At 42.1% G+C, this 25,683-nt stretch overlaps 1 protein-coding gene across 1 annotated transcript in view; it reads right to left on the bottom strand.

The window, feature by feature from the left end:
• ADGRD1 (adhesion G protein-coupled receptor D1) overlaps positions 1-25,683 on the bottom strand; it is a 135,188-nt gene that overhangs the window by 44,704 nt on the left and 64,801 nt on the right. Inside the window, exons 14-15 of the mRNA XM_027733162.2 lie at positions 14,015-14,088; positions 11,960-12,083 (exon numbers count right to left, since the gene is read on the bottom strand). Coding sequence (XP_027588963.1) covers positions 11,960-12,083; positions 14,015-14,088 — 198 coding nt within the window. The remainder of the gene's footprint in view (positions 1-11,959; positions 12,084-14,014; positions 14,089-25,683) is intronic.

The raw sequence follows: 25,683 nt of genomic DNA, 5'->3' as shown, positions 1-25,683 counted from the left end.
CCAAATGGAGCCTGTATTACTCAGAAACAAAAAAAAAAAAAAAAAAAGGGGGGGGGGGAATCTCTTAACAATAAAATGTAGAAGATTCTCTGAAACATAAAATAACCTGCACAGGGCCCTGCATCTGCAACTGGAAATTGCAGATGGTATTCTGGTAAACACAACTAGAATCTGATGATGCTTTAAGGATGATGCTCTTAATACCAACATCAGTCTGGTGGGAGGTACTTCAAAAGCAACAATGCTGCAGTTCACCCCCTCATCTTGCCCAGTGTGAGGGACAGAAAGCCTGTAGTTAGCTTGCAACCTTTTTTTTATCATTATTAAGGAACCAGTGATAGGTGTTCTCAAACTGAGCTCTCGGGCTGGAGGGGTCCAAGAGGGGGTCCCTGTTCACAGCAGCCAGTGAAACCAGCTCCTTTCTGTGGATAATGTGAGTTCCAGGGGGAAGGATACAGCAGGAAAAGAAGGCCTGGGATTATTTGCAGGGTGTGCAGCCTTGTTTCAGGGATATGTACAAGAGAGAAGAGAACCTGTGTTTAAGATATCAGATCCCTACTAACTCCCCACAGCCCAGCTGTCACAGCACACGTGTGGAGTGCTCCCACTGCAAGGGATAACAAGCAGCAGTCTGTTACAAGTACCTGGGTAGTCAAAGTGTTGTGAATCATCAGTTAAGAAACAATTTCCTACAAATTCCAATGCTCTGATATGGGCTGATTTCATCTTACCTCAGCTTGTCTTTTTGAAAGTTTTCAGCCTTCCTGCGTGATGTGGAATAGAAAACAGTAATTTGGCATGATCTTGCAGTCAGCACAAAAATGCTAATCAGGCTGTAATGTTATTATTAAAGAAAATAGTGCTAAAAAGTTCCAAATAAAACATTGAGCAATCTGTGAAGTAGTCCCACGAGCCTGACTCTCACACTTGTCCCAATCCACATTAAATTATTCTTTTCTTCTAACAGGTTTTGCTTCTTTTGGGTTTATACGGTCATTCTCTTACTCTGCAGCAAGCTGAAAAGCCAGGAAACGAGCTCATACAGCCCCGAGTGTTAGTAATCACAAACACTAAAAGACAGATGTTTCTTAGTTCCAGCTTCAACAAAGTCAAAGCAAAAACTCCTGCCTCACATAACACTCCCACCCTTTTGGTTGAGGTTGTAACACCCTTTACCTTGCAAGTGTTGCTAACAGCGCGGGCAAAGAGCTGGTGCTTTCAGCAGACCCACCCATCTGTGGTATTAGTCTATTGTCTCAGCCTTGTTCTCCCTTGTAGAAGTCAGTGCATTGCTCAACACTTTTATTTTGGAAACTCTCAGGCAACTGGATGGCCTGAGAAACAATCCTGGAAAGACACCAGCTCAGAGTCCAAATGTATATTTTTCATTTCTGATGCTGTTCGTGGTGACATCTAACGCCTCTGTTTAAACAGAGCTGCACGGGGAGATGAAAATATATTATTATAATGGGATGGTACTTTTCATCTCTGGGAAAGGTCAGTTCAGGCTGAAAGGTTATTCAATAGGCTCTATATCTAGATCAGAAAATCTAATTGTTTATCTCAGGTTACTGAGTGACTGTATAAACAACCCAGCACACCAACCCACCACAAAGGTAGATGGGCTACAGGAACACAACTCAGCTCAGAGCATCTGCCTGGGCCACACAGGGCCCTCTGCTCAGTGTGCCCTTGCTTGGTGTGACATTTGCACCCCTGTCCCTTTTGCTCATTCTTCACCTCTCAGTCACTTGACCACAACTCTTCTGCTTTGCAAAGGGTGTACTTTGGGCTTTCTCCAAAGAAAGAGACGTTTTGGGGAAGTGTTAACCTAAAATTTTCTTTTTCACATACTGCAAAACATCCCTCTATGTCCACCTTTAAAAGCAACACATCAGACAAAGGGCTGAGTTCAAACACTTAAACCAAGGTTTGTCACAGCTGATCCTGAAAGGGTTTTTCCCTATACCAATTACAGCTTGGTCATTTAGGCACTAAAAGCAGTAATTTCACTGTCTAAACTACTTTAGAAATCTCATTTTTGAAAAGCAATTCATCTTCTTCTAGAAAAAGACGAGTTCTTGAACCAAAAAATGTTTTACAGACTTAAAAAAAAAAAAAAAAAGTCCTGCAAGCTAAGGATTATATCATCCCTCCCATTTGTATCTTAGTGTTACTTACTTTGAGAACCCAGAATATATCTTTGCATATGCTTATACAGTGCATACATTTTATAAAACCAAAGTTATTTGTTCCCTGGTAGAAACGTAAGACACGACATTTGCATTTTTGCCCTGAGTGCAAGCGTAGGAGTGAGTTATATTTTAATGCCCCTTTTGGTCAGTTTTCCATCTCACAGGATCATTCCCACCGTGACATTACGAGGAGGGGTGGGTTTCACCCTGTTTATCCAACTGACAAATCTGCCATGATCTGACCACCCTCTGGCCTGGGCTGAAATCCACCCTCAGCCCCTTCTTGTGCAAAGGCTGAACAACCTCTTCTGACACATTTCCTGGGGGGAGAAAAGGGGTGAAAAATCAAGGTTCAGCCAGTGCTATTGAAGCTGCACCTTTAAAATGCAATCTGAATCCAATTAAGAAAAGGATGAATAATTAACTTTGGCAGCCTGAGTGTCTCAGAGACATTAAAATGCTGGCCTTGGCTGATGAAGCTAATGGTTTTAATTGCCTCCAGAAAGGCTGCTGAAATTCAGTTTCAGTCCAGAGAGGCCTTTATTTATATGTTAAATAATAATAAAAATACGAATCTCTGTTTTCCTTCAGCTTGCCAAGCACTTTGCTAGGTACATAACATTATGGCTTCTCCAAATTAACATCTGTGTTGAGTTCAGGAGGCTCAATCTACTCCCTGACACCACAGAAATGATTTTGGTGGGGCCATGCCTGATGGCACTGCACAACCACTACTCACAGAAAGGGAAGTCTACCTTGATGCAGAAACTTCTTTTCTCAAGTCACAATGTATCAGACACTGCGAGCTCGAAGAAAAAAAGGCCTCTGAGAGTCACACTTTGCGGTGCAATCACCTTTATCAGCCATTTCCAGTAGAATTGCTTTTGAATTCCCATTCTCTATTAACTCCACAACTCCTAGGGATCTGCAGTAAAGTGCTACAGAGGGGGGTTTTCAGGATTACAGGCACGTTTTCCTCCAGCCAGCCCAGCCCAGTGCTGCTTATTTAAAACTTTTCACTGTCGCACGAAAAATACAGAATTTTCCAAGCGTCTCTGCCAAGATATTAATTAGTATTTTTAAAAGCCCCCATCATTTTTCGAAGCGGTTCTGAGCAAGATGCCATCAAACAGTAGGTAATCTGCTCATTACAGATCTCACACAGCAAGTTCTTGGTTCAAATGAAGCTTGAAGGAAGCGTGGCAGGGAGGAAGGACTCAAGTGGCGAAGCCCTATCAGATTATAATAAAGTTTGGGGATCAGAAAAGCAGGCATTTTCAAGTTCTTCATATCTGTTAGTGCAAAAAAAAAAAAAGCAGTGTGGGTTACAGGCCTAATGCTGGCAGTGTTTCTCAGGGAATGTTAAACGCTGCAGTTACAGCAGATTATCCCCTGTGACACCCAAGGAGCTGCTTTTGCCTGTACACCTGAGACTTGGACATCTGTTCTCTGCCTTCTGTTCCAGCCAGAGCAGGCTCATCCTGTTCTCCAATTAACAGCCAAAACTAAGGCCATCAGAGAGAGCTACGAGAAGGATCAAACCCAGCAGGGCTCCTGCAGGGTCTTGCAGGCAGAGAAGTGATGGTCTCCTGCCAGACTGAGTGTGAGACTGTTCAGAGCAGTTGAGGTTAATTAAATACCCAGCTCCCAGTAAAATACAACAAATATAGGTATGTCTCCTTGTGACTCAGAAGGGCCTATTTGGATTCAGGGCTGTGGATAACTGAGTTTTGCACAGCAGCCCAGCAGCAACAGGTACCCAGCCCTGAACCACCCCTACACCACACTTTGGGGAGAAAGGGCATGAAAAGGCCAATACAGGAGACAGACTGAACTCAAGAGTACAGAATGACTAAATTTAAAAATATTCAACAGAGAACAGTGATGGATAAAGGTGCAGTATCATAACTTTTTTATATCGCTTGGGGAAATCCTTTAGTCAGCAAGAACTGGCTGCCAAGTGGTTCAATGCTTTCATTTCCACCATGGAAAGGAAGTCTCTGTTATTTTGCTAAGTATTCTGATTAAAATAGAATATTCTATCGTGCTTCTTGAACAAAGGAGCTCTTTTGACCATTATAACACTCTTAAATATTTGTGCTTTTCCAAAATAAAAAGTCATTTTTTATTCTCCTCTGCTGAGTGAAATTCAATAACTGCCAAACAATTCTCTAAGGAATTTGAAGGGTTTAGTATCCTGCAGCACCAGTCCAACTTTTTACATGTAATTCTGTGGGATTAAGGACAAGGAAGGTGTCTCCTATTGTCTCCCATCAAAATCAAGGGAGCTGTACTGGCACAGGAGTGGAACAGCAAAAGAATGAACAATTGCTCTGAGTTAAAAATCAAGACTATTGCTCAATTTTCAGGAAAGATGAGCATGGATATAGTAAGGACAAAAGAAATATGATGCACAATCACACTGTGAACACATCAGAGAGAAATGCTCCTCCATGGGGACAACTTCCACTGCAATAAAATGGAGGGGGAAGTGGAGAGAGTGAGAAAGAGCAAAGAAAGTTTACAAAGCAATACTAGAATAAACACTCAGGCTGATTTGTCTTTGTTCATCTGATGGGTAAGGGCTGTCTGAACTGTCTGCAGAGATCTCTTCAGCTAAACAAACTGTCAATGGTAATAAACAAGGACCAAAGAAATCAAAATGCCTATCCAATTTTTAAATACGCAACACAAAAGAAAAATCACTGGGCTAAGGCATTATTCTTTTTATGTTTCCAGCAATGAAAAGCTTGCTGAGAAAAGTAATTACATTAAAATTACAAAACAGCAGAAATCAGGGAGTGCCACATTATTTCCATTTCATTGTCCTATTAGAGAATGTAGTTGGCTGAAAATTTTAAGAAAAAGGGTTATCACTTCAGACTGCTATTTTATTGCACCCAGAGTGCAATGTTTGATTAATAACTGCAATATTAGATTTAGGAAACAACGCTCCAAAGTTATAAATTACACACCTATCCTCCATATTTTTAAAGCATTCACAATATTAAGACATTTTCAAAGCCTCCTTTATGAACAGCAATTGATGCACTTTGTTCTCTGTCAGTCATACGTTATCAAAACTTACTGTCAAACTCAGCTATAACTGTGAAAAATAAAATAAAAGCACACATATTGCCCCAAAGAAGAAACTTGGGATGCCTTTCTTTTTGTAAATAGAACCTCACAGCTAAATCCCCAAGCCTTTTCAAAATCCTGGGTTCCCTAGAGATGGGTTGTCTCTATAGCTCCAGCTGCAAGATCAGATGTTTTTAAACATTTTTCCCTTTATAAACACCGCTCTGCTTTCAAGCCTGTTGGTGAGGGGCTTGTACTGTATTGATTGATCCTCTCTTCTGAATTATGAGCAGGACAAAACCCAAAGTCATTTCTAGTTTTAGAAATGCAGAAAATGTGTTCAAAACCCCAAACAATTTCTACCACAGATTGTATGACACTATTGCTTCACTGGAAATGTCCACCCACATGTGAACTTTATAGTAGTAATTTTTATACTCTCGCAGGTGGAAAAGACAGAAAGAGGAAAAAAAACAAGGGAAAAGGACAATTTAAGAGAATGGTCTGGGAGTAATAAATATTTCAGTTGTGTCTTGCATTGGTCCCTTGGGGGAAGTGGACCCAAGCTTCGAGCTCTATTTTCTGTGGGAGACAATGATTCCCCTTTAGAAGGATTTTTGAACTCTGGGTCCCCAGGTGTCCACCATCCTTTTGCTGAACTGACATTTATGTGGCAGATGGTACAAATAGCCTGGCATGCCTTGGAGTTGTTGGATCACTAGAAAAATAAAAACAGCCAGATGGCTGGCATGTTCCTTGGCAGGAGCACAGGGCCCCACTGAGTGAGGAGGGGAAGTAAAGCTGCCCAAAATGAAATAGTAGCATCCGAATTTTCTTTGAAGTGCTTTTGAGATGCGCCTTACTCCGAGTTGCGTTTGATTCCTGCTGTCCAGGAAGCACCCTGAGCCATCCCTCTGTCTGTCTGGGCCAAGAGGAGTGTTGCTCGTGCCTCTCCTCCCCGTGTCACCTGTCCCTCCTGCCCTAGGAATGGGACCTCTCCACCAGCCTTTTCCCCTCCAGTCAGAAGTTCCAGGGGGGTGCTGGGTGCAGGAGGAGGTGTTGCAGGTTGAGATCTCCCCAGGCTCTCTACCACTTGAGGGGACCTCATCTCCCGCCCTCTGCTGCTCTTCTCCAGGCTCGGGCCCAGCAGAAGATTCTTGTACCACAGTGCCACAAGAAAACCACCACAGGGAGCACACCACCCTGGGTGCCTTCTGCTTGGGCTTCCTCCAGAAGAACCAAACATAAACCAGCACAAACACACATCCAGCTAAAGGGATTATTTATTTTTCCTACCACAGTTGTATTAGTGCATCAGTGTCTCCCTAAGCACAGCACTGCAGGGTGCTGGCAGCAAAGGTCTGTTCTGGCTGCACCAGCTGAAGGAAAAACTGGAACACTGGTCTGTGGGTCAAGGAAAGAGGAGGACAGATGTGAAGTCCCAAGAGTGCAGCCTAAGCAATGGTTTGCTGTGAGGGACTTCACCCTCTCTCAGGTTCCCTTGTCAGAAAGAGAAGCTTGATCAGAGCAATGAGTTTCCCAGAGGAGGGTGCACAGATCAGCCAATATCACACCTGCTCTGAACATCCCACTGACATTTATTGTTGGGAAGATGCAGTTAAATAATTCTCCATCTAACTGACTTGATCACAGTAGTGAAAATAGTTCTCAACCAAGCTTCCAAGTACTGATTGTGTGCTGACCTTAATTACATCCATGCAACTCCACGAAAGCAATCAAGGGCTGAACATGTCCCTTCAGGAACATTCCACTCATCTTTGGTCACATTTTACCTTCAATTAACTTATTTATTTGGTTAAACCAGCTCATGACCATTAATCTCCAAAATTCAAAATAAATGCTATAATTCCTCAAGTGAAAACCAGCAAGACAAATGAATCTCAGCGAGCAAGAATTCGGGCCAGGCGTGATACAGACATAACAGTAGAGTGATAAAACACAAATAATTCCAGCATTCCATGGGGGCCAATTCATCAGCAGGCTAACAGGTCAGTGCCAGGCTGACATCTGAGCACCACATGGTTGTAAGTTTTTCCAAGATGGTTATTTCATTCCCGAAATAAACTTGTTACAACTGCTAATCCCCTGCATCCCTGAAAGCAGCTAAACCTCCCACATGTACCCCGAGCTCATCAGCAGCATTGTTCATGCCCTTCTTTCACAATCACCATGGCTCCAGTGCTTTCAAGCTCTTGCTGAAATGAATATAAAATCTGGAGTGGTGTTCAACTACATTTGTGATCCGAGCTCAGTTTTAACTAATTCACGGCATTTAAAGTCCTTCTTCTTCACATCCTGGTGTACAGCCCACAGACATGAGAGTGAAGGTTCATTTTGTCACATTTAAGTGAAAATTCCAGAATTTAAATTTTTTTCTTTGTGCCCGCTCTCTTTCAATTTCTTTCTCTGAATATTGGAATAAAAACACCTTTTCATCTCAGCAGATTTCAGCCTCTGGAGATTACTTCCAGCTGGCATACCGTAGAACAGTGACTGAATTAATCTCACCTCTTTTGAGCCAAGATCAAGAAGAAAAATCAAGAACTCACAGCTTGTTGCTAAGAACCTTCTTGCATTTCTATACTCCCTGGAAATTAGACCCACCTGACAGTCTGTGCCATAAACATGTAACAATCCAGCATCCCTCAGCTCACAGCATTTCAAGCACTCAAGAGAAAGCACCATCAGATGCAGGATATGCTACAGTTTTCTTCCTATGAGTGTCTCACTGAAACAAACTGAAATCCATGTGAGACAATTTAATTCCTCCCTGAGCCAGGTGCATATATCACTATCACAGTTCAGTATCTTACAATAAACTTGCAATGATAAAAAATATTGGGAATCTAGCAAGGGATTTATGTGCACAAGAGATGCACAAAATGTGTAAATATGTAGAGTGATCTGCTGGATATTGGTGCAGGTGGGAAAAGGAGCAGGAAGGGAGGCACTGGGGGAGGGTGAGCAGGTCAGGATCATGCTGTGGTTCTGTGAGTGGGAAAAGGTAGCTTTGACTATGTGAAGGAACAAAGAGAAGGAGTTAAGCAAGGAGATTCTTGCTGGAGTTTAACACAGCTCAGAAGAAAGAGTCACCATCCTCGACAAACAGTTCTTGTACCAGCTCAGCTCTGTGGTCATCAGAAATGCTCACCACACCCATTCCTGGGGCAGAGGAGACACTTCTGAGGAAGGTCACTTATTGTTGGTGTTTGTTGCTTAGAGACACCTTGGCTTTGCCTGCACTCCCTGAGGATGCCGTGCTCTCCGGGTGGGAACAGCAAACTCTAAATAACTGCAATGCCTCATTAATGGAATGATTATGCCTTTTTTTTTTATCTTTTTTTTTTTTCTTTTTTTTCCTGAGCAGAAAGAAAATCAATATGAAAAGGAGCTGAGAGAGAACACTTATCACACTGAGCTGGTCTCAAGAGTTCATGGATTTCCACACCAACAGTGCTCTCCCAGCTCTGTGTGCTGGTCTGTATCACAACCCTTTACAACTGTCAATATTCCCCTTTTTAATTTTGTTAATTGTTTTCTGTGCAGCTGCCTGCCTTTCTGCAAGGAGTGGTAGAACTATTTATACCTGGTTTTACTGCTGCATTAAAGGCCATTCTGGTGCCCTTGGAGAGGATGTCTGACTCTTGCTGCTCCCCTGAGAGCTGCATTTATCAGCATGATGGAGAGAAAGGGAAATTATACTTTCCATAGGAGAATGGAAGTGTAAAACACTCAAAGAATTCCCATGAAAAATGAATTCACTTTTTTTCATCATTTGATGAAAAACGCTGCAGTTTTCAGGCAATGCATTTCCAACAACTTATTTACATTTTTTATGAAAAACAGGCCCTTTTCTGCAAGAAGAAAATGAAACATTCTGTCAAAAATAGTGTTCATATGGAAAAATTTCATTCATTTCTATTTATATGGCCACAGATATATAATAGCTGTATAAACAGAACTGTTCAAATGTGGGCATTTGCATACTCCTACCCTCTCTTTTACTTGTCTCATATTATCTGTGCACTTCATTTACGATAAGAAAAATAAAATACACACAAGTTCAAGATCAAATATAACATCATTGCAACAATTTCTTAGAGCATTGACAATCTAATATTCCAATGGGTGATTCAAATGGGCCCTTTGGACCTTGGCTCATGAATTTCAGAACATGGTCAATAACATGAATAGGTGCTTAAAATCCACAGCACTGTAACATTTACTTAAGAGGGTTCCAAGGACACCTGAAAGGAGTTTCCAGTTGTGTAGTTGATTCATTGGGCTCTAATGCTCAGACATTTGAGGCAAATACTTAGGGAATGTTTCAGGAATTTGTAATTGAGCACAGTCTTCTTGTACAGCTCAAAAGCCAGGAAGCCTGTCTTTGTGTGACTCTCAGCTTCATGCCAATTACACAGTGAAGGTAACACTTTTTTTCACTAGTTAAAATATTAATACCACAAGATAAACATAGATGGTCAATTTAAAGGGTATGTCCTGGACAAAGATTTGGGATGAGATTTTCCTTTTATCGTAAAAGGAGGGAAAAACAATGCAAAAATATTCCACGTAAATTCGGGTGGATGGAAATGCATTAGACCAAAAATTTAAGGAGAGAGGAAATATTGAAAATGGAAGCATTAAAGGACTGTGAGATAGATACCTGAAGGTTCATCCACATCCAACCTTTCCTGCTGATGCATTTCAGACCTCTTCAGAAAAATTCGATTCCAAAGGCTTTGATGTGAAATCTCTTTTTTCTCCAATTACCAATATTACACAATACTAAAACTTATTGCAGAGTCCCACTAATCACCACAATTTTAAATCTGTTTATTTGAAAGCTGGACCTTCAGAACTATTCCCCAGTAAAAAGTCAACTACTCTTGCAGTGGCCTTTTATTGGTGGCTGTTCCTGTTCAATCCTGGCTAATTCCCTGTATGCTGCTGTTTAAAAAGGTTAATAACAGTGCATTTGTCTCAGGATACTTTTGTCTCACAAGGTTGGAGGTCTTCAGTCAAAGCTGCATTTTATTATCAGTATGAAGAGTTCCTAGAAAAATTATACTTGGAAAGCAGCTGGAGTCATTAGGTCCTTTGCAAGTAATAAAGATAATAACAGTTAGATAAAACCCAGACGACCCGAAGAAGCCAACTCCCAGCTTCTAATCTGGGATGAGCCAGTCCTTGGAAGGACTTTGGTGCTGCTCAGAGGTGTAACCCTGCTCAGAGTTCCCTTGCACTGCAAGCTGACCCCTGCATCTGCAGGAACCTGTGCTGCCCTCACCAGCCCACGCTGCCCATCCTGCAGCAGGTGTTTTTTTGGCAAAGCTGCTGACTAAAAGGAGAGCAAATCCATCAGTTAAGCAGAGCCTGAGACAAGGCCATATAATCAATGGGCCCGTGGCAACAGAACTGACAAAACCCCTCCAGCTGCACCACAGAGGACACCACCCTTGTTAGCAGCACACAGGGATAGCTGTGGCAGGAGGAGTCCTCCTGAAGCTCTTCAGCCTGTTAATTTATATTATTGGGATGGTGTCTGCAGAAAACTGAGAATGTGCCAGAGAGTATAAATTTGACAGACAATTTGTATATGCTCCTTTAAATGTGCCGTTGGTAAATTATTTATATTACACGTTCATCATTTATTAACTGAGGGTTGCTCGGAGCAGAGCTTCATCACTATCTCCACTGGATCCTCCCTGGCAGAAGCACACCTAAAAACAGTGGTGAGAACATTTCTCATGCTCGTGGCAGTGCTGGCTGTCTGATTGCTAAGATCCAGGATGGGGCTGACCTTGCCTGCTGCTGAGTTTTGGAGAGGGAGTCCTTCAGCAGGAGCAGCACTTCACCTGTCAGGAGCAGGCACTCTGCTCCCTCTCTGTACCATGAAGAGAAGACCATGTCTAGTGTGCAAAACAACGTCTTTGCCATCAAAGTTTCATCTGAAACCAGTGACTAGTGTGAATAGCAAGCAAAGGTCCTGGGTAAAGAGAGGAAGAGTCATGTTCCACATGAAGAGATGCTTCCTTGCCGACTCTTTGGACAACGGAACTGAACATAGAGAAAACTATGCATAAGGGGTTCACCCTCAACTCTAAAGCACTGGTTTGCTTCTCATGCTCCTTCTACACAAGCCCCTGCTTGGCAACAAGGTGAAGAAGCAGCAGTGGGGAGACACTTGGAAAGATGGCAGAGATGAGAGCAGGGGCCAGCTGGCAGCAGAGCTCACTTCACATGGAGTTTGAGCTCAGATGTTCATATTCCACAAATCTAGTTACCAAAACCCTAAACAGCCACATCTCAGCTGTCTCTGTCTTGAAAACAAATCATAAAAGCCAAGGTCACCTGTACAATGTCCTCTAGTGCTTTTCCTGCCTAGAACTTTAAGAAATCATGCCCAAACACTGAGAATAAGGTAAAGAGAATTCTGACCTTCATACCACAGGTATGTTTCATTTCAGTTCCCAAAAGTTTTAAAACATAAATATAGTCAAGAAGTATTAAAACATCCCACCAGATAGCAAGATGTAGAATAAATCTGAGTTGGGCATAAATGAGCCCAGTCCTAGTCACTTAACTGATGAGGCATGAGGAGGAAACTGATGCCTTTATGCTTCATTTTTAACAGATAGATTTATTCCTTTGCTTAATCTCACCTTCAGAGGCACCACTTGCATCAGAATGGCGAAGTTAGTGAGGTGGTTACAGAGACACACCGAGTAGTTGAGGTCCCCACTCTCACGCACACAACCTTCATTAGACCAAACACCAACTCCATTGCTGCAAAGCACACAAAAAATGGAACACAGTCTCTTAGCAAAATGCATCTTATGCAGGTTAATTTGACATGCACTGTACTATATAGGAGATAGAAATTTGGAATGCCATCTCAGGCTGGAGCATCCACAAACACTGCTAGTATCTTCTCAATTCCATCATGGAAATAGTTAAGGAAAATATTGACCTGGACAAGGTGCAGTTGAGTCCTCTACACGAATGTTTCTAGAGATTTCTTCCCAGTTTTATAGTCAATTTATGATAACTACATTTTTTTCTTGATATTGTGCATCTTATTTATGGCATTTCACCCTGACCCAGATTTCTGTATTCTGTAGTATCAGACAAATCAATAATCTTGCAAAACCCAAAAAAGTTAGTGTGTCTTATCTGTGCCTGCCCCTGTCCCACTCATCCTGTCACAAGAAGGAATTCAGGCTGATTGAGCACGATTTCCAGGGACCCATCAATTGGGTTTTGACACATCACCCTCAGGGGCAGCAACAGCAGCTCCTGCTCCACTGAGGGTGTGGCTGGGCAGGCTGTGGGACCTGAGCCCAGGTCTGGGAGATGCTCACGAGTCTGCCTTTTCTTGGAGCCAGGGAAAAACAGAATTCCCTGTGCTATCACAGTCCTGAAGTGGGGTGGGGACAGAAAAGCCACAGACACAGGTATGTGGGTGCTCTGTGGGCTCAGGCACCAGAGGTCACCCACCCAAACTGCCTGATCTTCACTATTTATTACTTTTGATATTATTCTGGGTCCTGCAGCTACACTGAGTGATCTGCATTATCTCAGTACTTATTTTAAAGATTGGTATTACCTCACACTTCTGTCCTTCGAGACCTCCTTGAGTTCTCAAAGAGAGTCTGTTGTAGGTCAGAAACTAATTCCTTATTCTTTAACTACCACGCACTAGGGAATAAGACCATCTTGACACAACTGAAACTCATTTGGAAGGACAGATTTCATATTTAAGTTTCTACCCCGAGGCAAAGCCTCAAGGGCCCAAGCCCCAGTGGGGAGCAGCACAGGAACAATGCCACAACCATATTAATTTGCTGCAGTAAAATCTGTTTCTGATTTATTGTAATTTGTGAGTAACCATAACAACGGGTAACTGCCAACAGCTGGGACAGTTCAACACATTTGAAACAAAACTTCAATAAAACAATTACAGTGACCTTCCCAAGTGCAAGCTGGTAGGAGGGATCACAGCATCATGGGCTGTTGCTACATAAATTAGGCTTATACCATTACGGCTCAAAAACTGTTAATCCCCATCAAATTCGAAATTCAGTACTTGTATTAATTCTCAATTAATTCAGTAAGAGCAGCATGTTTCAAAATCAAAACCAGATGAAATGTATTCAGAGCTAAAAAAAAAAAAAAATAGAAAAAGAAAAAAACTAGTTTTTTTCCATAGCCCTTATTTTCCAACTGAAATTTGAGGCGATATTTGTTTCCCTTTAATTTCAATTTGCATTCAGGGATGTGATATTTATCCATTCCGTGCATTAGCCAAAATTCACAGCTCTGAAATACTGATCTCACATGCTGTTGTGACACAGGCACAGGTCCAGTGAAAACAATGGCTGTGCTGGAGGTTTGCCATTGTAAAACATCCAAGCATCTGCCCAAGTGGACATACCCATAAACCGAGATAAGCATGATTTGTATCACTCTGCAGTTTTGATCACAAAATCTTTTGAGTCTCCCAGTTACCCACCTGATCCAGGGTCTGTGAGTAACAAGTCTCCTATTTATGGTAAGAAGCCACTATCAGACTGCATTTTGTCTAAACCAGTGGTTCCATTTCTTTAACTGTTTCCATGAATGAAGGGAAACAAGAAGGATGTAGGTAATACACAGCATCACAAACCACGTGTAATTTAATTAAAGCGAGTTAAAGGATTTGAAATTATGTAACATACCTATAGTCCAGAAATGCACAGTAAAGATGAACTCTGTTACTCTTATTTAGTGCTTGGCTGTATTGTCTGGGTGTCTGCAAGAAAAAAAACACAAACCCTGAGGGAATGTTTAAAAAGGATTAAATTCCGCTATTCAATTCCTTTAAATTCTCAATGCTATAATAATTTCAAGAGGCTTATTCTAGATTAACACACCACAACTAACAGCAAAATTGTTCAGTCCTCGTAGCTTTAACACAGGCTCCAAACACGCAAAGGCTGGTATTCAGTCTTAATTTTACACACTGGGATTAATCTCATGCCACTTTGAGTGAGAAATCTCTGTCCCATTTAAGTAAATAGCAAATCAGAATTATTTATTGTGTATAAACACAAATACATGTGTTAATTTTTGGAGGATTGGGGCATTATTCTTTGGCATGTATTTGGCTTCTTTGGGTTTTGTTCATAGTTTGTTCTCACCGGGTAATAAAAATGTCACATTTTAGGATTAATAACATTGAAATATATGCATTACAATGACCAACTCACAGACATTTTCTTTCCACAATAGCAATTATTTTAAAACATACAATCAAACTGAAAGAGGAGTGTCATAATTCAAGATTTTATTTTAACACACCTCAGCATTATAATGACATAACTTCTATCTTCTGTAAACAGATTTAGCAACTAACTCAATCTCCTATATTCAAGAAGCTTTGAGAGCCCATTCTCCACTCTGTTACACCAGCTTGATGACAAAATAATTCAAATTATATTGGACCGAAGCAATAGTTTTGTTACAGACAAAATATGCAAACTAGAGGATTTCTGGGATTTGCTCAACCCTTTCTAATACATAAATCCCCAAAGTCCACATTGTGTGGACCCTACCTTATGGCAATTTTTTTAATTACAAGAGTCTTCAACAGAAACAAATCACTGGTGAATCAACAGCTCTGGGATTATTGCAACACAATCCTGCTGTCAAGCTGAAAGATAACCAAGTGTGGCTTTGGAGACAGATAACCAAGTTATGTTTCGGAGAAAGAAGGGAGAAAACCCCACCACCTCGTCGTGCTGACACTCAACCAAGTACAAGGAGTTCCTCGTGCAATTTTCCTTCTCCTCTCCCCCAAGTCCAACAAGGAGTGTCAGGCACAAGGCAGCACAGTTCCCTCCTCACCAGTGATAATAAAGCATTTCTGCACAGCCCAGGGCACCCACACGTTCACACTGGATTTCCACACACCTCAAGTAGCTGTGCTGTAGATAAGGACATTTACTTCTTCTTAACTCATGTCTCTGGGGAACATAAATGGAATTTTCCTATCTGCTTGAGCACATCCCTGGACAAAACCTCCAGTTCCTTGCCTCACCCTGTTTTCCCCAAGCCCTTGCCAGGGAAACAGCTGAGGTTGCAGGTCAGGTGCTTTGTGGAGGGGAAGGGCTGTCACTCACCTGCTGAGGGTCTCTACCTTTCCCTTAGGTTCTGGTGGCACCCTGCAGCCCTTTTCCACCAGGCAAACACTGAAACCCCATACTCTCACACTGGGAAGGGATAATGGGGCAGATTCACAACCCTCATCGTCAGGAAATACCTCACTGATATAACCCCCAATCTGCTCACACCACTTTCTTTCCAGCTGTGGTGAGGGAGGTGTGGCAAAGCCAAGTGTGTGATGTTAATTAATGGTAATAACAGAGGAGTCCTTCCTCATCTGTGAAAGGGTGGTCAGGGATTGGAATAGATTGCCCAGGGAGGTGGTGGAGTCACCAGGCCTCGAGGTGCTTAAGAGGCATCTGGATCTGGCACTGAGTGATGTGGTTTGGTGGTTACAGGGCTGGTGCTGGGTTGATGGTTGGACTGGATGATCTTAAAGGTCTCTTCCAACCCTGATGATTCCATGATTCCAGGAAAGACCTTCCCCAACACTGGCTGCCCAGAGAAGGCCTTGTACAAGGCACCAGGGTTGAACTGGTATGTTCCCTGCTAGACCCACCAATCCTAACCTTCTGGTTCCTTTCAGAAAGTGCCCTACCACAGCCTCACCTTTAACAACGGCAGGTCCTGCCCACCTTCCACGTCACAAACTACCCATAAAATAGAATGTCTTACAGAAATTGCTACCTTCATCAATCCCACCTCTCGCTGCTCAGAGCGATCTTGAAGAGCACTAGTTCGGAAAATGCAGAAGGCTAATGATCCATAACCCATGGCTGGAAAACTGCCTTCTGCAACTTCAGTTAATTTGGAGTTTTGTTGGCAGAGTTCACTTTGTTTCACCAGCAGCAAGAGCTCTGTTTGCCTGTTGTGCTGTATAATGTCATGTCCATCATGGCAATAGTCTTCCTGAAGTAAGCAATTGGAAGAATCTACAGTCAGCCTGTATTACAAATTATTTCACTTCTATGACAAACAGTGGCTAAAAAAAAACAAAAAGAGAAAAGAGGGCAAGATCCGCTGTAATAACAGCTAAGATGGAACAATAACTGTCATTTCTGATTTGTAAGATATCTCTAGATAAATCGGGATTCTTAATGCACTAAATGGAAAGGCACCACAGGGCCAGGTTGGAAGAAGATGTAGTATTGCAGTTGCGTATCTTTTTACACAAATAAATCCCAGATGTATGTTATACTCTCAATTATGTATCTCTGACAAGGGACAAATTATTGTTTTTCTCCATCTCAACTCTAAACACAGATGTCACTCATTATCCAATGAACTTCACCAAGTGAGGCCATACAGCCTCTGACTTGTCCAGAATTTTGTGTGTACCTGGATGGAAAAAATAGATAAGTAATAATTACAAATAAATAGATTAATGGATTAAAAAATGGACAAGAAGGGTCCATACTAATCTGCCTTTTCATTTCTCTTAAAGAATATGTGCCATGTTTTATCACCCATGACACAACCTTCACAAGGCTTTCCAGTGCCATTTATGATAACTGCATAAAATGCTCATCCTCTCAAACTTCACTGAAGTTCTGCAACAAAACTGCCATTAGATTAGAAAGACCCCAACATATAAGAAAGTGGCTACAGAGGAATAAACTCCTTCTGATCTTCAGCAGCTCTACTACGAAGTACTCTCTAATCTATGAAAAATGAACTAACTGTGCCTAAATACTGGACTTCTCAAGTTAAACTGTGTGTGACAGCTTATATGTGACTTGAATCCTGCAGAACTGAGGATATCGATTTAATGACATTGATAACAGAAAGCTTAAAATACAAGTAGGCTTTTACACTAAAAGATTAAGTCACTTGAGTGTTTATAAAAGCCTGTGAAAGGACAGTTTATGGAGCATTCAGGAGTGTGGAGAGGGAAAGTACCAGCACTAAATAACCCAGGATCTGTGCACGAGCTCTCCCTCATCTACATTCTTCATATCAGTCCTTCTGCATGGAGAGGGCCACATGCAGCTTCTCAAAGAAAAGATTACATTAAAAGAGAAAAGCAACCTCTTGGCACCAAGAAACAGGGCAAAGTCTGTGTCTGTGTCATGGAGCAGGGACCTCGAGGAAGGACTGGTTGGACTCGATGACCTTGGAGGTCTTTCCCAACCTTAGCAATTCCATGACTGTGCCTATTTACATCACGGCTGTTCAGCATCCCTTACAGTCACCACTTACCCTCAGTGAATCAGTCACACTCACAAGCAAATCCCAGAAATCCAGTGTGTGCCTGGAAAGCTTACAGCCAATGTGCATGGATGTGTGATGGGGATGAGGCACTTGCTGGGAACTAGGAACAAGCCATGGTTAGTGGGTGAGGAGGCCAAAAAAAGGGGGATGTGAGCTGAAAGGACTGCTGGAAACCTTCAGGAAAACCTACTTGCAGGAAATGTCATGAACACAATTGCAGAAGAAAAACAGGCAGCCAGCTGCTGCTGGGAAGGCTTGCCAAGGAAGAGAAGCCAAGCAGAGGGTGGGGTGAACCTTTATGAGATTAGCTCTTGTTTCTCCTCTCCTCCCCTGAACGTAAAAAGCAAATCTTGAGCTACATGATGGTGGCCACCAAGAGAGGAGGATGTGCACCTTCGTTCTCCAATGTGGAGAAGGACAAACCTTTGGGTCAGATCTGTCACTGATCTAAATTCAGCAGCTCCAAGCCCAACGTGGTGGGCGTTGGACTTCCCGTCGTCCAAAGCACTTCATAATTTGCCCTATTAAGTTCAATTTGGAGTTCACTTGTCTCTGTTTACAAAACACAGAATTTTGTCTAATTCAGAGATTTTGAAGCCTTGTTTTCTCAACCTCCAAAAATACCATGGATTATTTTGAGGGTGGCAAGAAAAGGCACAAGAAAAGACAAATATGCCTCTTGCCCCTACGCTTGTGTCTTTTGTGAAGTTCACAGCCCCACTGAAATATTCTCATGTGTGTATTGTTCTAAAACACTTTTGACTCTGGTTTATGGATTAAATTAGAGCCTAAAATGATGCTTCTAATTTAAGGATTTCCTGTCCTCACAGTGACATCCTGACTGTCGGCGTGACCTATTCAGGGATACACGCTTTATTGACTTCCCTTTTCACCTACTTCTGCTAATTACCTAGAAGATTAAAACTTTAGGCTACATTCATCTACTCAGTTACCTGGAAAAAGACAGAGAGAAAGAATAATCACCTATTTCTATAGTGGCTATATTGTCTGTTTTCTTCCAAGCTGTGAGAAAACTGCATTGCAACAGACTGGGCTTAGATCAGCCAACTATTTTAATTTAGAGACCATTTGACTGATTCACCCTGAGATGTAACCAGCATGTGTAATGAAAAAAATTTACAAATTGTGCAAAAGGAATTAAGCTTTTGAATAGGGAGTTATAGTGTGTTATGGGTGAAAGCCAGACGTTTAGCTGTTCCATTGTTGTGAAAAGAGTTGTGCCAACACACTGAAGCCATGAACAAAACACTGCAGGCTCCCAGGGCCAACAGGAAAGTTTGTTGAATGTATTTCTTAATGGGACAATTATACAGTTAAAAAAAATTGCATGATATCACAAAGGGTGGAAGATTGTGACATACAACAATATAAATTTAAAACCCAGTGAAATATCAGAGGTTATAAAGGCATCTGAAACCAGAGAAGGTTACCATATGGATTGGGTTTGGCTGTTCCTTTGCCTGAGGCTAAAAATAGTTGACATATCAATTTCCTGCAAAAATAGTGTTAATCAAATGCTACACCCATAGCCTTCCCCAGTTCTCAGAGTTCTCCATTTAACAGCTGCTGTATTGGGCAGGCAGTGTGAGAACAAAAAAAGTCATGAAAAGACTCATGAGCAACAGACTGAAAAATATCTTGGCTGCTCTACTAGATATCATTTTTACAAAGAGAGACAAAAGGAGGAGGGAATGGATGAGGAAATGGTCCTGATACTTTCCTTTTTAATTTTTGCACGTAGCAAAAAAAAAAAAAAAATATTACTTCTGAATGTGTTCAGCATCAGAAGGTCTTGCTATGTTTTGACCAGCAAGTCCACAACCATTTAAATAAAAATGCCATCCTGCTAGACATTTAAAAAGGATCCAACCTTATCTGCCACACACTTGTGACCTACAGAAACTGGAATTATTACTTGGTGCTCATCTTCCTTCAGCTTGTCTCTTTGATCCCATTCCAGTTACTGCTTACAGCACAGGTGAGCTTTGTGGCACCCAGAAAAGCTAAATGTACTCTAGGTGCAATGTCAGGACTGTGTTCTAAGAGTAACAGCTCTTCTCTCTAGTTTTGGGTGCTAAACAGCATAAAAGCCATTTTTTTTCCAACCTGCTTAAGGAAATTTGGGCAAAGGAAACTCTGCAACCCTTGAGCTAAAGTTACAAGCTCAATAATTAAAACAGACATGCACAACTCCCGAGTGGCTTATCTTTAATTTTACAGCTACAAAACTCCCCCTCCAACACAGAAGTTACACTCATGAAGATCCCTCAGGTAACCTAACACAGCATCATTGCTCAGTGCTGAGGCCTGGACTACTCGAGAGTTTCTCAGCCCAAAGTACCTTACCCACTGTGCTGGTTTGACCCCCACAAAAAATCCAATTTCCAAGCTTCCCCCCATCTCCCCAGAATTTACCTCAACACCGAAGAGAAACTTTCAGGCACAGCTCTGTAGTGGGGGGAGAAGGGAAAATATATACATTTACATTTCTCCCCTTTTTCCTTCTCTTTGGCCTGTGCATGTGGGCATGAGGGGTGTTCTGTGTGCATTGGCAAACCCTGGGCAGTGCCAGGGAGCTGTGTGCCAAACCCTTTCAGATTGAAAGCCAGAACTGCTTAAGATGCAGCTCTGCAGTGCAAAGCCCTGCCAAACTCCCATTGACTGCAATCTGGATTAATAAGACTCACAATATTGTTGTAAATCATGGTAATAAAGGGGAGCATGGAAAGGTTGAAAAATAGCCACAGAAAGAAGCAGGTTCATTTTCATTAGAGATGCATGGAGCTGGCTTCGGTGGAAGGCATGCACAAATAAAAACAAAAGGAAAAGGACCTTTGAAATTCAATTTGGGCAGCAACCAAGTTACTTCAGTAAATATTTGATGTTTAAAAAATTTAAATGCCAGTCAGTGAGAAGTGGGGCTCAGCACAGCAGCCTTTCTGATGTGAGCACCAACAGACACAGGACTGAACTGATGGTCTGCATGAAAAGCTGCCTTAATGCTCAAGCGAAAATATTTCTCACGTCCCTTAAAGCACAGTTCTGCTCTAAAGAATGACAAATTGAAAATATTAATATTGTCTCTCTAGAAATTGGACCCTGAATGGGTCAGGCTGAAAGTAACCTTGGAGCATAGATAAAACAAAGCTAAAAATCCCAAACCACCCCAAAGGTGAGCATTTGGCCCATTTTTCCACAAGGTAATTTTGCAATAGCCTTGCCAAGGCTGGCTATTCATGCAACTGGTTGTGGTGTTCATTCCTCTGGTCCAAGACCATGTTGCTTTATGCTGCCCCTGCACTCCAAGGCTCCTTGAAAACACTATTTTTAATGCAGGTCAAGCCAACCACTCATAAAACTCGTGCAAACCATCCTCCAGCCTTGCGAAATTCTGCTCACATACACTGCTGGAAGCTTAAAGGACTTTTTGGAGAGATGAATGAAATATCACTTCAGCTTTTCTCCACCCTCCTTACAAGCAGCCTGATACAATAGATTTTGTGGTCATGCTGATACAAGCTAATGATAACTTTCCAAAACTGCTTAGTGAAATAGATGACTGTGTCTTTTCTTAAGGTTTTTTTGTTCCCTTTTTCTGCTACTTTGCATTATTATATTAAAAATTTGTTGCTTTTCTAAAACAAGAAGCAGATGTGCCTTCTGTACACCCTTTCTTAATCTGCTCTGTTTCTCTAAACTCGTGCAAAAGTATTGCCAAAGGAAAACAACTGCTCTGACTGATGTAGAAAAGGCTATTTAAAAATGGGCACGTTTTCTAATCCAACAGAACCACAATGAAAGAGGCAAATAAATCTTTTTTCCCCCCATTCACCTGTAGTATTTTGACATAGGCAGAAATATTTCCCTTTGCCATACAACTACCCAGGCCCAACACAGAACTCTTTAACAGGAAACATTGTCTGGGTAATGACAAGAGCTGTGACAGGGACCAGAAGGCAGGCATAAAGCATAATCCCTTAAAGGGATGCACAGAGTAGGATCAGTTTTAGGAATACTTTTCCTGTGAGGTAATATTCCCACAATTCCTGGTTTCCAAAACAGTGCTTGGACTTTTCCTCCTGATGGCCTTTTTTTTTTTTTTTTTTTTTTTTTAAGAAGAGAAACATTTGCATCAGACAAGAGCCATTCAAGATGCTCAGATTTAGCACTTGAACTGCACTTGTAATTCACAACCTCCATGTTATGGGGGTAGAGAGAATTTAAATCAGAAACAAGAAATTGGGACAGCACCAGCTGGGCAGGAGTTGGGCCCTGTGCCCTCGTGGCACCTTGGAGGGCAGCAGGGTGGGCAGGCAGGGCCTGGCAGCATTTGCTCCAATTTCCACAGCACAGACACCCATACCCCGAATAAGACATGCCTGGATTTTTGATAACTAGATTTCACAAAGCTCAGGTGGAACTGAAACCCATAAAACAGAGGTTCAGTACCTACAAATAACAAGCTTCAGCAACAGCAAGAAGTTGCACTGAATTCAAAAGCAACACGAAGCTGGAAAACGCAACAGCAGTGGCAAGTCTCAATGGTCCGTTTTGGTTTCAGTTTTACATCCTTCTTTGCCAAATTAGAAACGAAATCTGAGTTAGCAAACATCTCTGAGTCCTGCAAGAGTGAAAGTCATCGTTATAAGAAGAATCAATCAATGTTCACTCATATTTATTATGGGAAAGCCTTTAGAGACTATTTAGGCAATTTTTCACACACAGTAGTTATCCCAAGATAGGTTTCCAAGCAAAGAATCAATATGTATTACCTTTTCTAAGTAGATAAAAAAACGTACAATCACAAAGATGTCCTAATTTTCCCACACAAAGACCAAACAAAACCTGTGCCCTTCATCTTGAAGAGCTCAAGCTTTGACAGCCTGGAGTAGTGAAACATTAAATTTCATTTACTCTGCATGATAATAACAGGAATGATGGACTATTTATGGAATAATTGGGAATAGAACGTTTCTCTTTTTTATAAAGACTGCAATCCCCTGCAGGGATTTTGTAAGATATTCAGTTGGTTCTTCCTCTCCCATTTGTAGAGGCATCTTTGCTCACATTTCTTTCCAAACAAAGGACCACGCTCTAAAGGGAGTTTTGAAGACATGATTTAATGAAAGCTTTAGGAGCAGTTTTAATAGTTCACGTCAGAAACAGAGTACCAGGCTTAATGGTAAAAATATTTACCACTCAGTGCGTTCACTGCTAATATTTTTTTCTAGGACTGGATTTATATGGTAGCCTTTTCCATTCTCATTAAAACCGTGGCTATGCGAATGGTGCCTCTGAAAGGCAGTGCCTCCCGTTCTTCGTGAATTATATGTGGCAGCCTTTGTTTTATATTGACCCGTTCAGCTCTTACAGCCCTTGACTAGCTGCTAATCGTCGTTTATCCTTTCCCTGGCTCTGCTAATCTCCGGGGAGCGGGTGGGACAGGCAGTCAATGGAAGCGATGGAGTACAAATAATGACAGAGTACAATAAACATTCCAGTTGTGATGCCCCAGCTCATGACAAAGACACAGCGCGCAGTCCTTCTACGATAACATGCTGTAACCAGACTGGAAAATATGACCAAAAACTTATGCCTGCTTAAGGCCAAGATATTCAGGCCCACTAGGCGAGATAAGTGAATGTTTATTCTGTGTGATCAGAAAATCACTCGGATTCAGGACGTTTGGTTTTATTCCCTGATTCTCTTTTCCCAACTTTTCACAGGTTCTTTCCCGTCTCTGTGTTTAGTTTCACATTCATTATCCCACCTGTTTGCTCTGTCATGTCTCACACTAAAACATGACACCTGTATCCTATATTTTGCACCGTGGGAACCCAGATAAAGGCTGCAGAGACCAGTGTAGACCAGAAAGCTGTGGCATTTCCCGGTAAGAGCCGTGGATCAGCTGAATACCTCTTTTAATACTGTGAACTGGGGGGGCTTTCTTCCCCTGACCCCATTCCCCAAACTCTGGGTGGGGAGACACGTGGCCACTGCTCCACTTGCTCCAGTTCCAGCAAACAGCCAGCCACGGAGTGACAATGATCTGAAAACAAGGAAACTAACCCCGCAAAAATGCAAGTTTTCTATCACATTAATAACCTAGAGATGCTGTCTGAAGTACAGTCAATAAATGAGACAAAGAACCCATGGCAAGGGAGACAAGGGCAGGGGCAGGACTGCTCTGTTCAGACACAGCCCGACTGGGTCTAAAGTTAATCCTCATCTTGAGATAAAAAAACTCTCCTGCAACGCTCATGAGCAGTAGAGATGTAAAGCACTCTCTTACAAGACTCTATTGCTTAGACCCTAACACCCCATTAAGATATTATGCTCTCCTGTCCAGATCTCTCAAGGATTTAAGCTCGTGGGTTTCCATTGCTGCTTTTCCCCCCTTTTTTCTTTTCACTGTGGGAAAAAAAAAACCAACAACAACATCCTCTCTTGAGAACATTCATATTTTTTTCCCTCCGATTTGAATCTTTTCTCCCATTCCTGCACATTTGCCAAATATGAGTTGTCTTTTAGTCTGTTGTATGAACAGGGATGAAATTCAGACAACTATTTAGTGTCATTTTTTCATTCATAGGAAATGTCAGGGTGCCAGAACTATTTGATTTGTGCATCAGCCACGTCCAGCAAATTGAGAACCAGTCTGGAATTAGGCCTGGTCCATTAACTCCAGCTACAAAATTGAGCAATATGAGACTAAGCCACTGAGTTGGTTTTTCAGATGGGAAAATGGAAGTCAGTGGAGCTTTGTGTGTGTCTCCAGACACAGCACAGATAGAGATGTTGTTGCTGATACAGCAGAGACAGAAAAATAGCCAGCTGGAATTTAAGGCAGGGCCCTGGCTCTGGGAGGATGATGATACTGCACCAGGACTCCTGTTTCTCATGGAGCAGCCTGGGTGAGCATTGGGGCTGGAGAGCTGCATGTGCCCATCTGCCAGCCAGCCAGGAGCCCTTGGAATGGCAGGAACCACACAAGGCTGGGTTTTCAGCAGCACAATAAATGCAGTGCTCCTGAGATGCCGGAGCTTGGAATTTTCGTCATGAGGAGTTTTTTTTCCAGGATAACCAGGATGGAGGTTTTAAAGCAGGGGCACATTCAACCTTTCAGTCTTTTGCCACTTTGCAGATAACACCAGCTTGTCCTCTGCTGAAAGCTGACAGGAATGTTCGACCAGAGGAGTCGTGTGCAGCTGGGCACGGCAAACCCAACCTGCCGCAGAAAACACGGGAATGGGAGCAAACCGCCGGATAAGGGATTGCTGCCGGCCAGTTCAGCCAGGCCTGTCATGGAGTGCCACATAAAGGCATCTCCTGCCATAAATCCAAATACCTCCACCGTTACTCAGCTCCCAGCTCGCGCTATTTGTCTGGAGCTCAGTTTTTCCATGAGATTCCTGAAATCAGCAGCGGGTCCCTCTGGAAACTGAGCTAATGGTGTGAGGAATGCAGCTGTGGTCGTTAGAGCTTTGCAAAACCTCCAGCCTCGCTTGTCAATGAGTCAGTACAACGATTCAAAACGGGCAAAGAACGAGAAAGGATGTTCTCCCTTCCATGGCAAAGCTGCCGCTCTCTTCTCCTCTCTCCTCCTTGCACATCAGCAAAATGTCACTGCATGGTAACCTGGATTTTTAAGCATCTTGGCACAGAAGATTTTAAGTTCCTGTGACACAGGCACCCTGTAAATCAATTGGTGTCTTTTCTTGTCTTGTTGTTTTTTTTTCCTCAAGAAAAATATATTACAGAAATAGGGGAAATGCTTTTAGATCTAATAAAACTATAACCATATGTAAACAGAAATGTCTGAGTGCACAACTTAATTTACCAGGATAGTTCTGTAGAACATCAGAAAAGTTACAAACCAACAGTCAAAAGCCTTCAGCAAACTGCTACATGCCAGTAGCTTTATAGGGCTCAGATGCACCCATTCCATTCCCACTGAACCCAGGAGGGAAACTCCTAGTGACTTCAGTGGGTACAAGGCATAATATTCCTG

The sequence above is a fragment of the Pipra filicauda genome, unplaced genomic scaffold (assembly GCF_003945595.2).
Source record: "Pipra filicauda isolate LSUMZ 115617 unplaced genomic scaffold, ASM394559v2 scaffold14_size4853619_pilon, whole genome shotgun sequence".
Classification (NCBI taxonomy): domain Eukaryota; kingdom Metazoa; phylum Chordata; class Aves; order Passeriformes; family Pipridae; genus Pipra; species Pipra filicauda.
The sequence above is the reverse complement of the archived record's forward strand: the minus strand, read 5'-3'. Positions and strand labels throughout refer to the sequence as shown.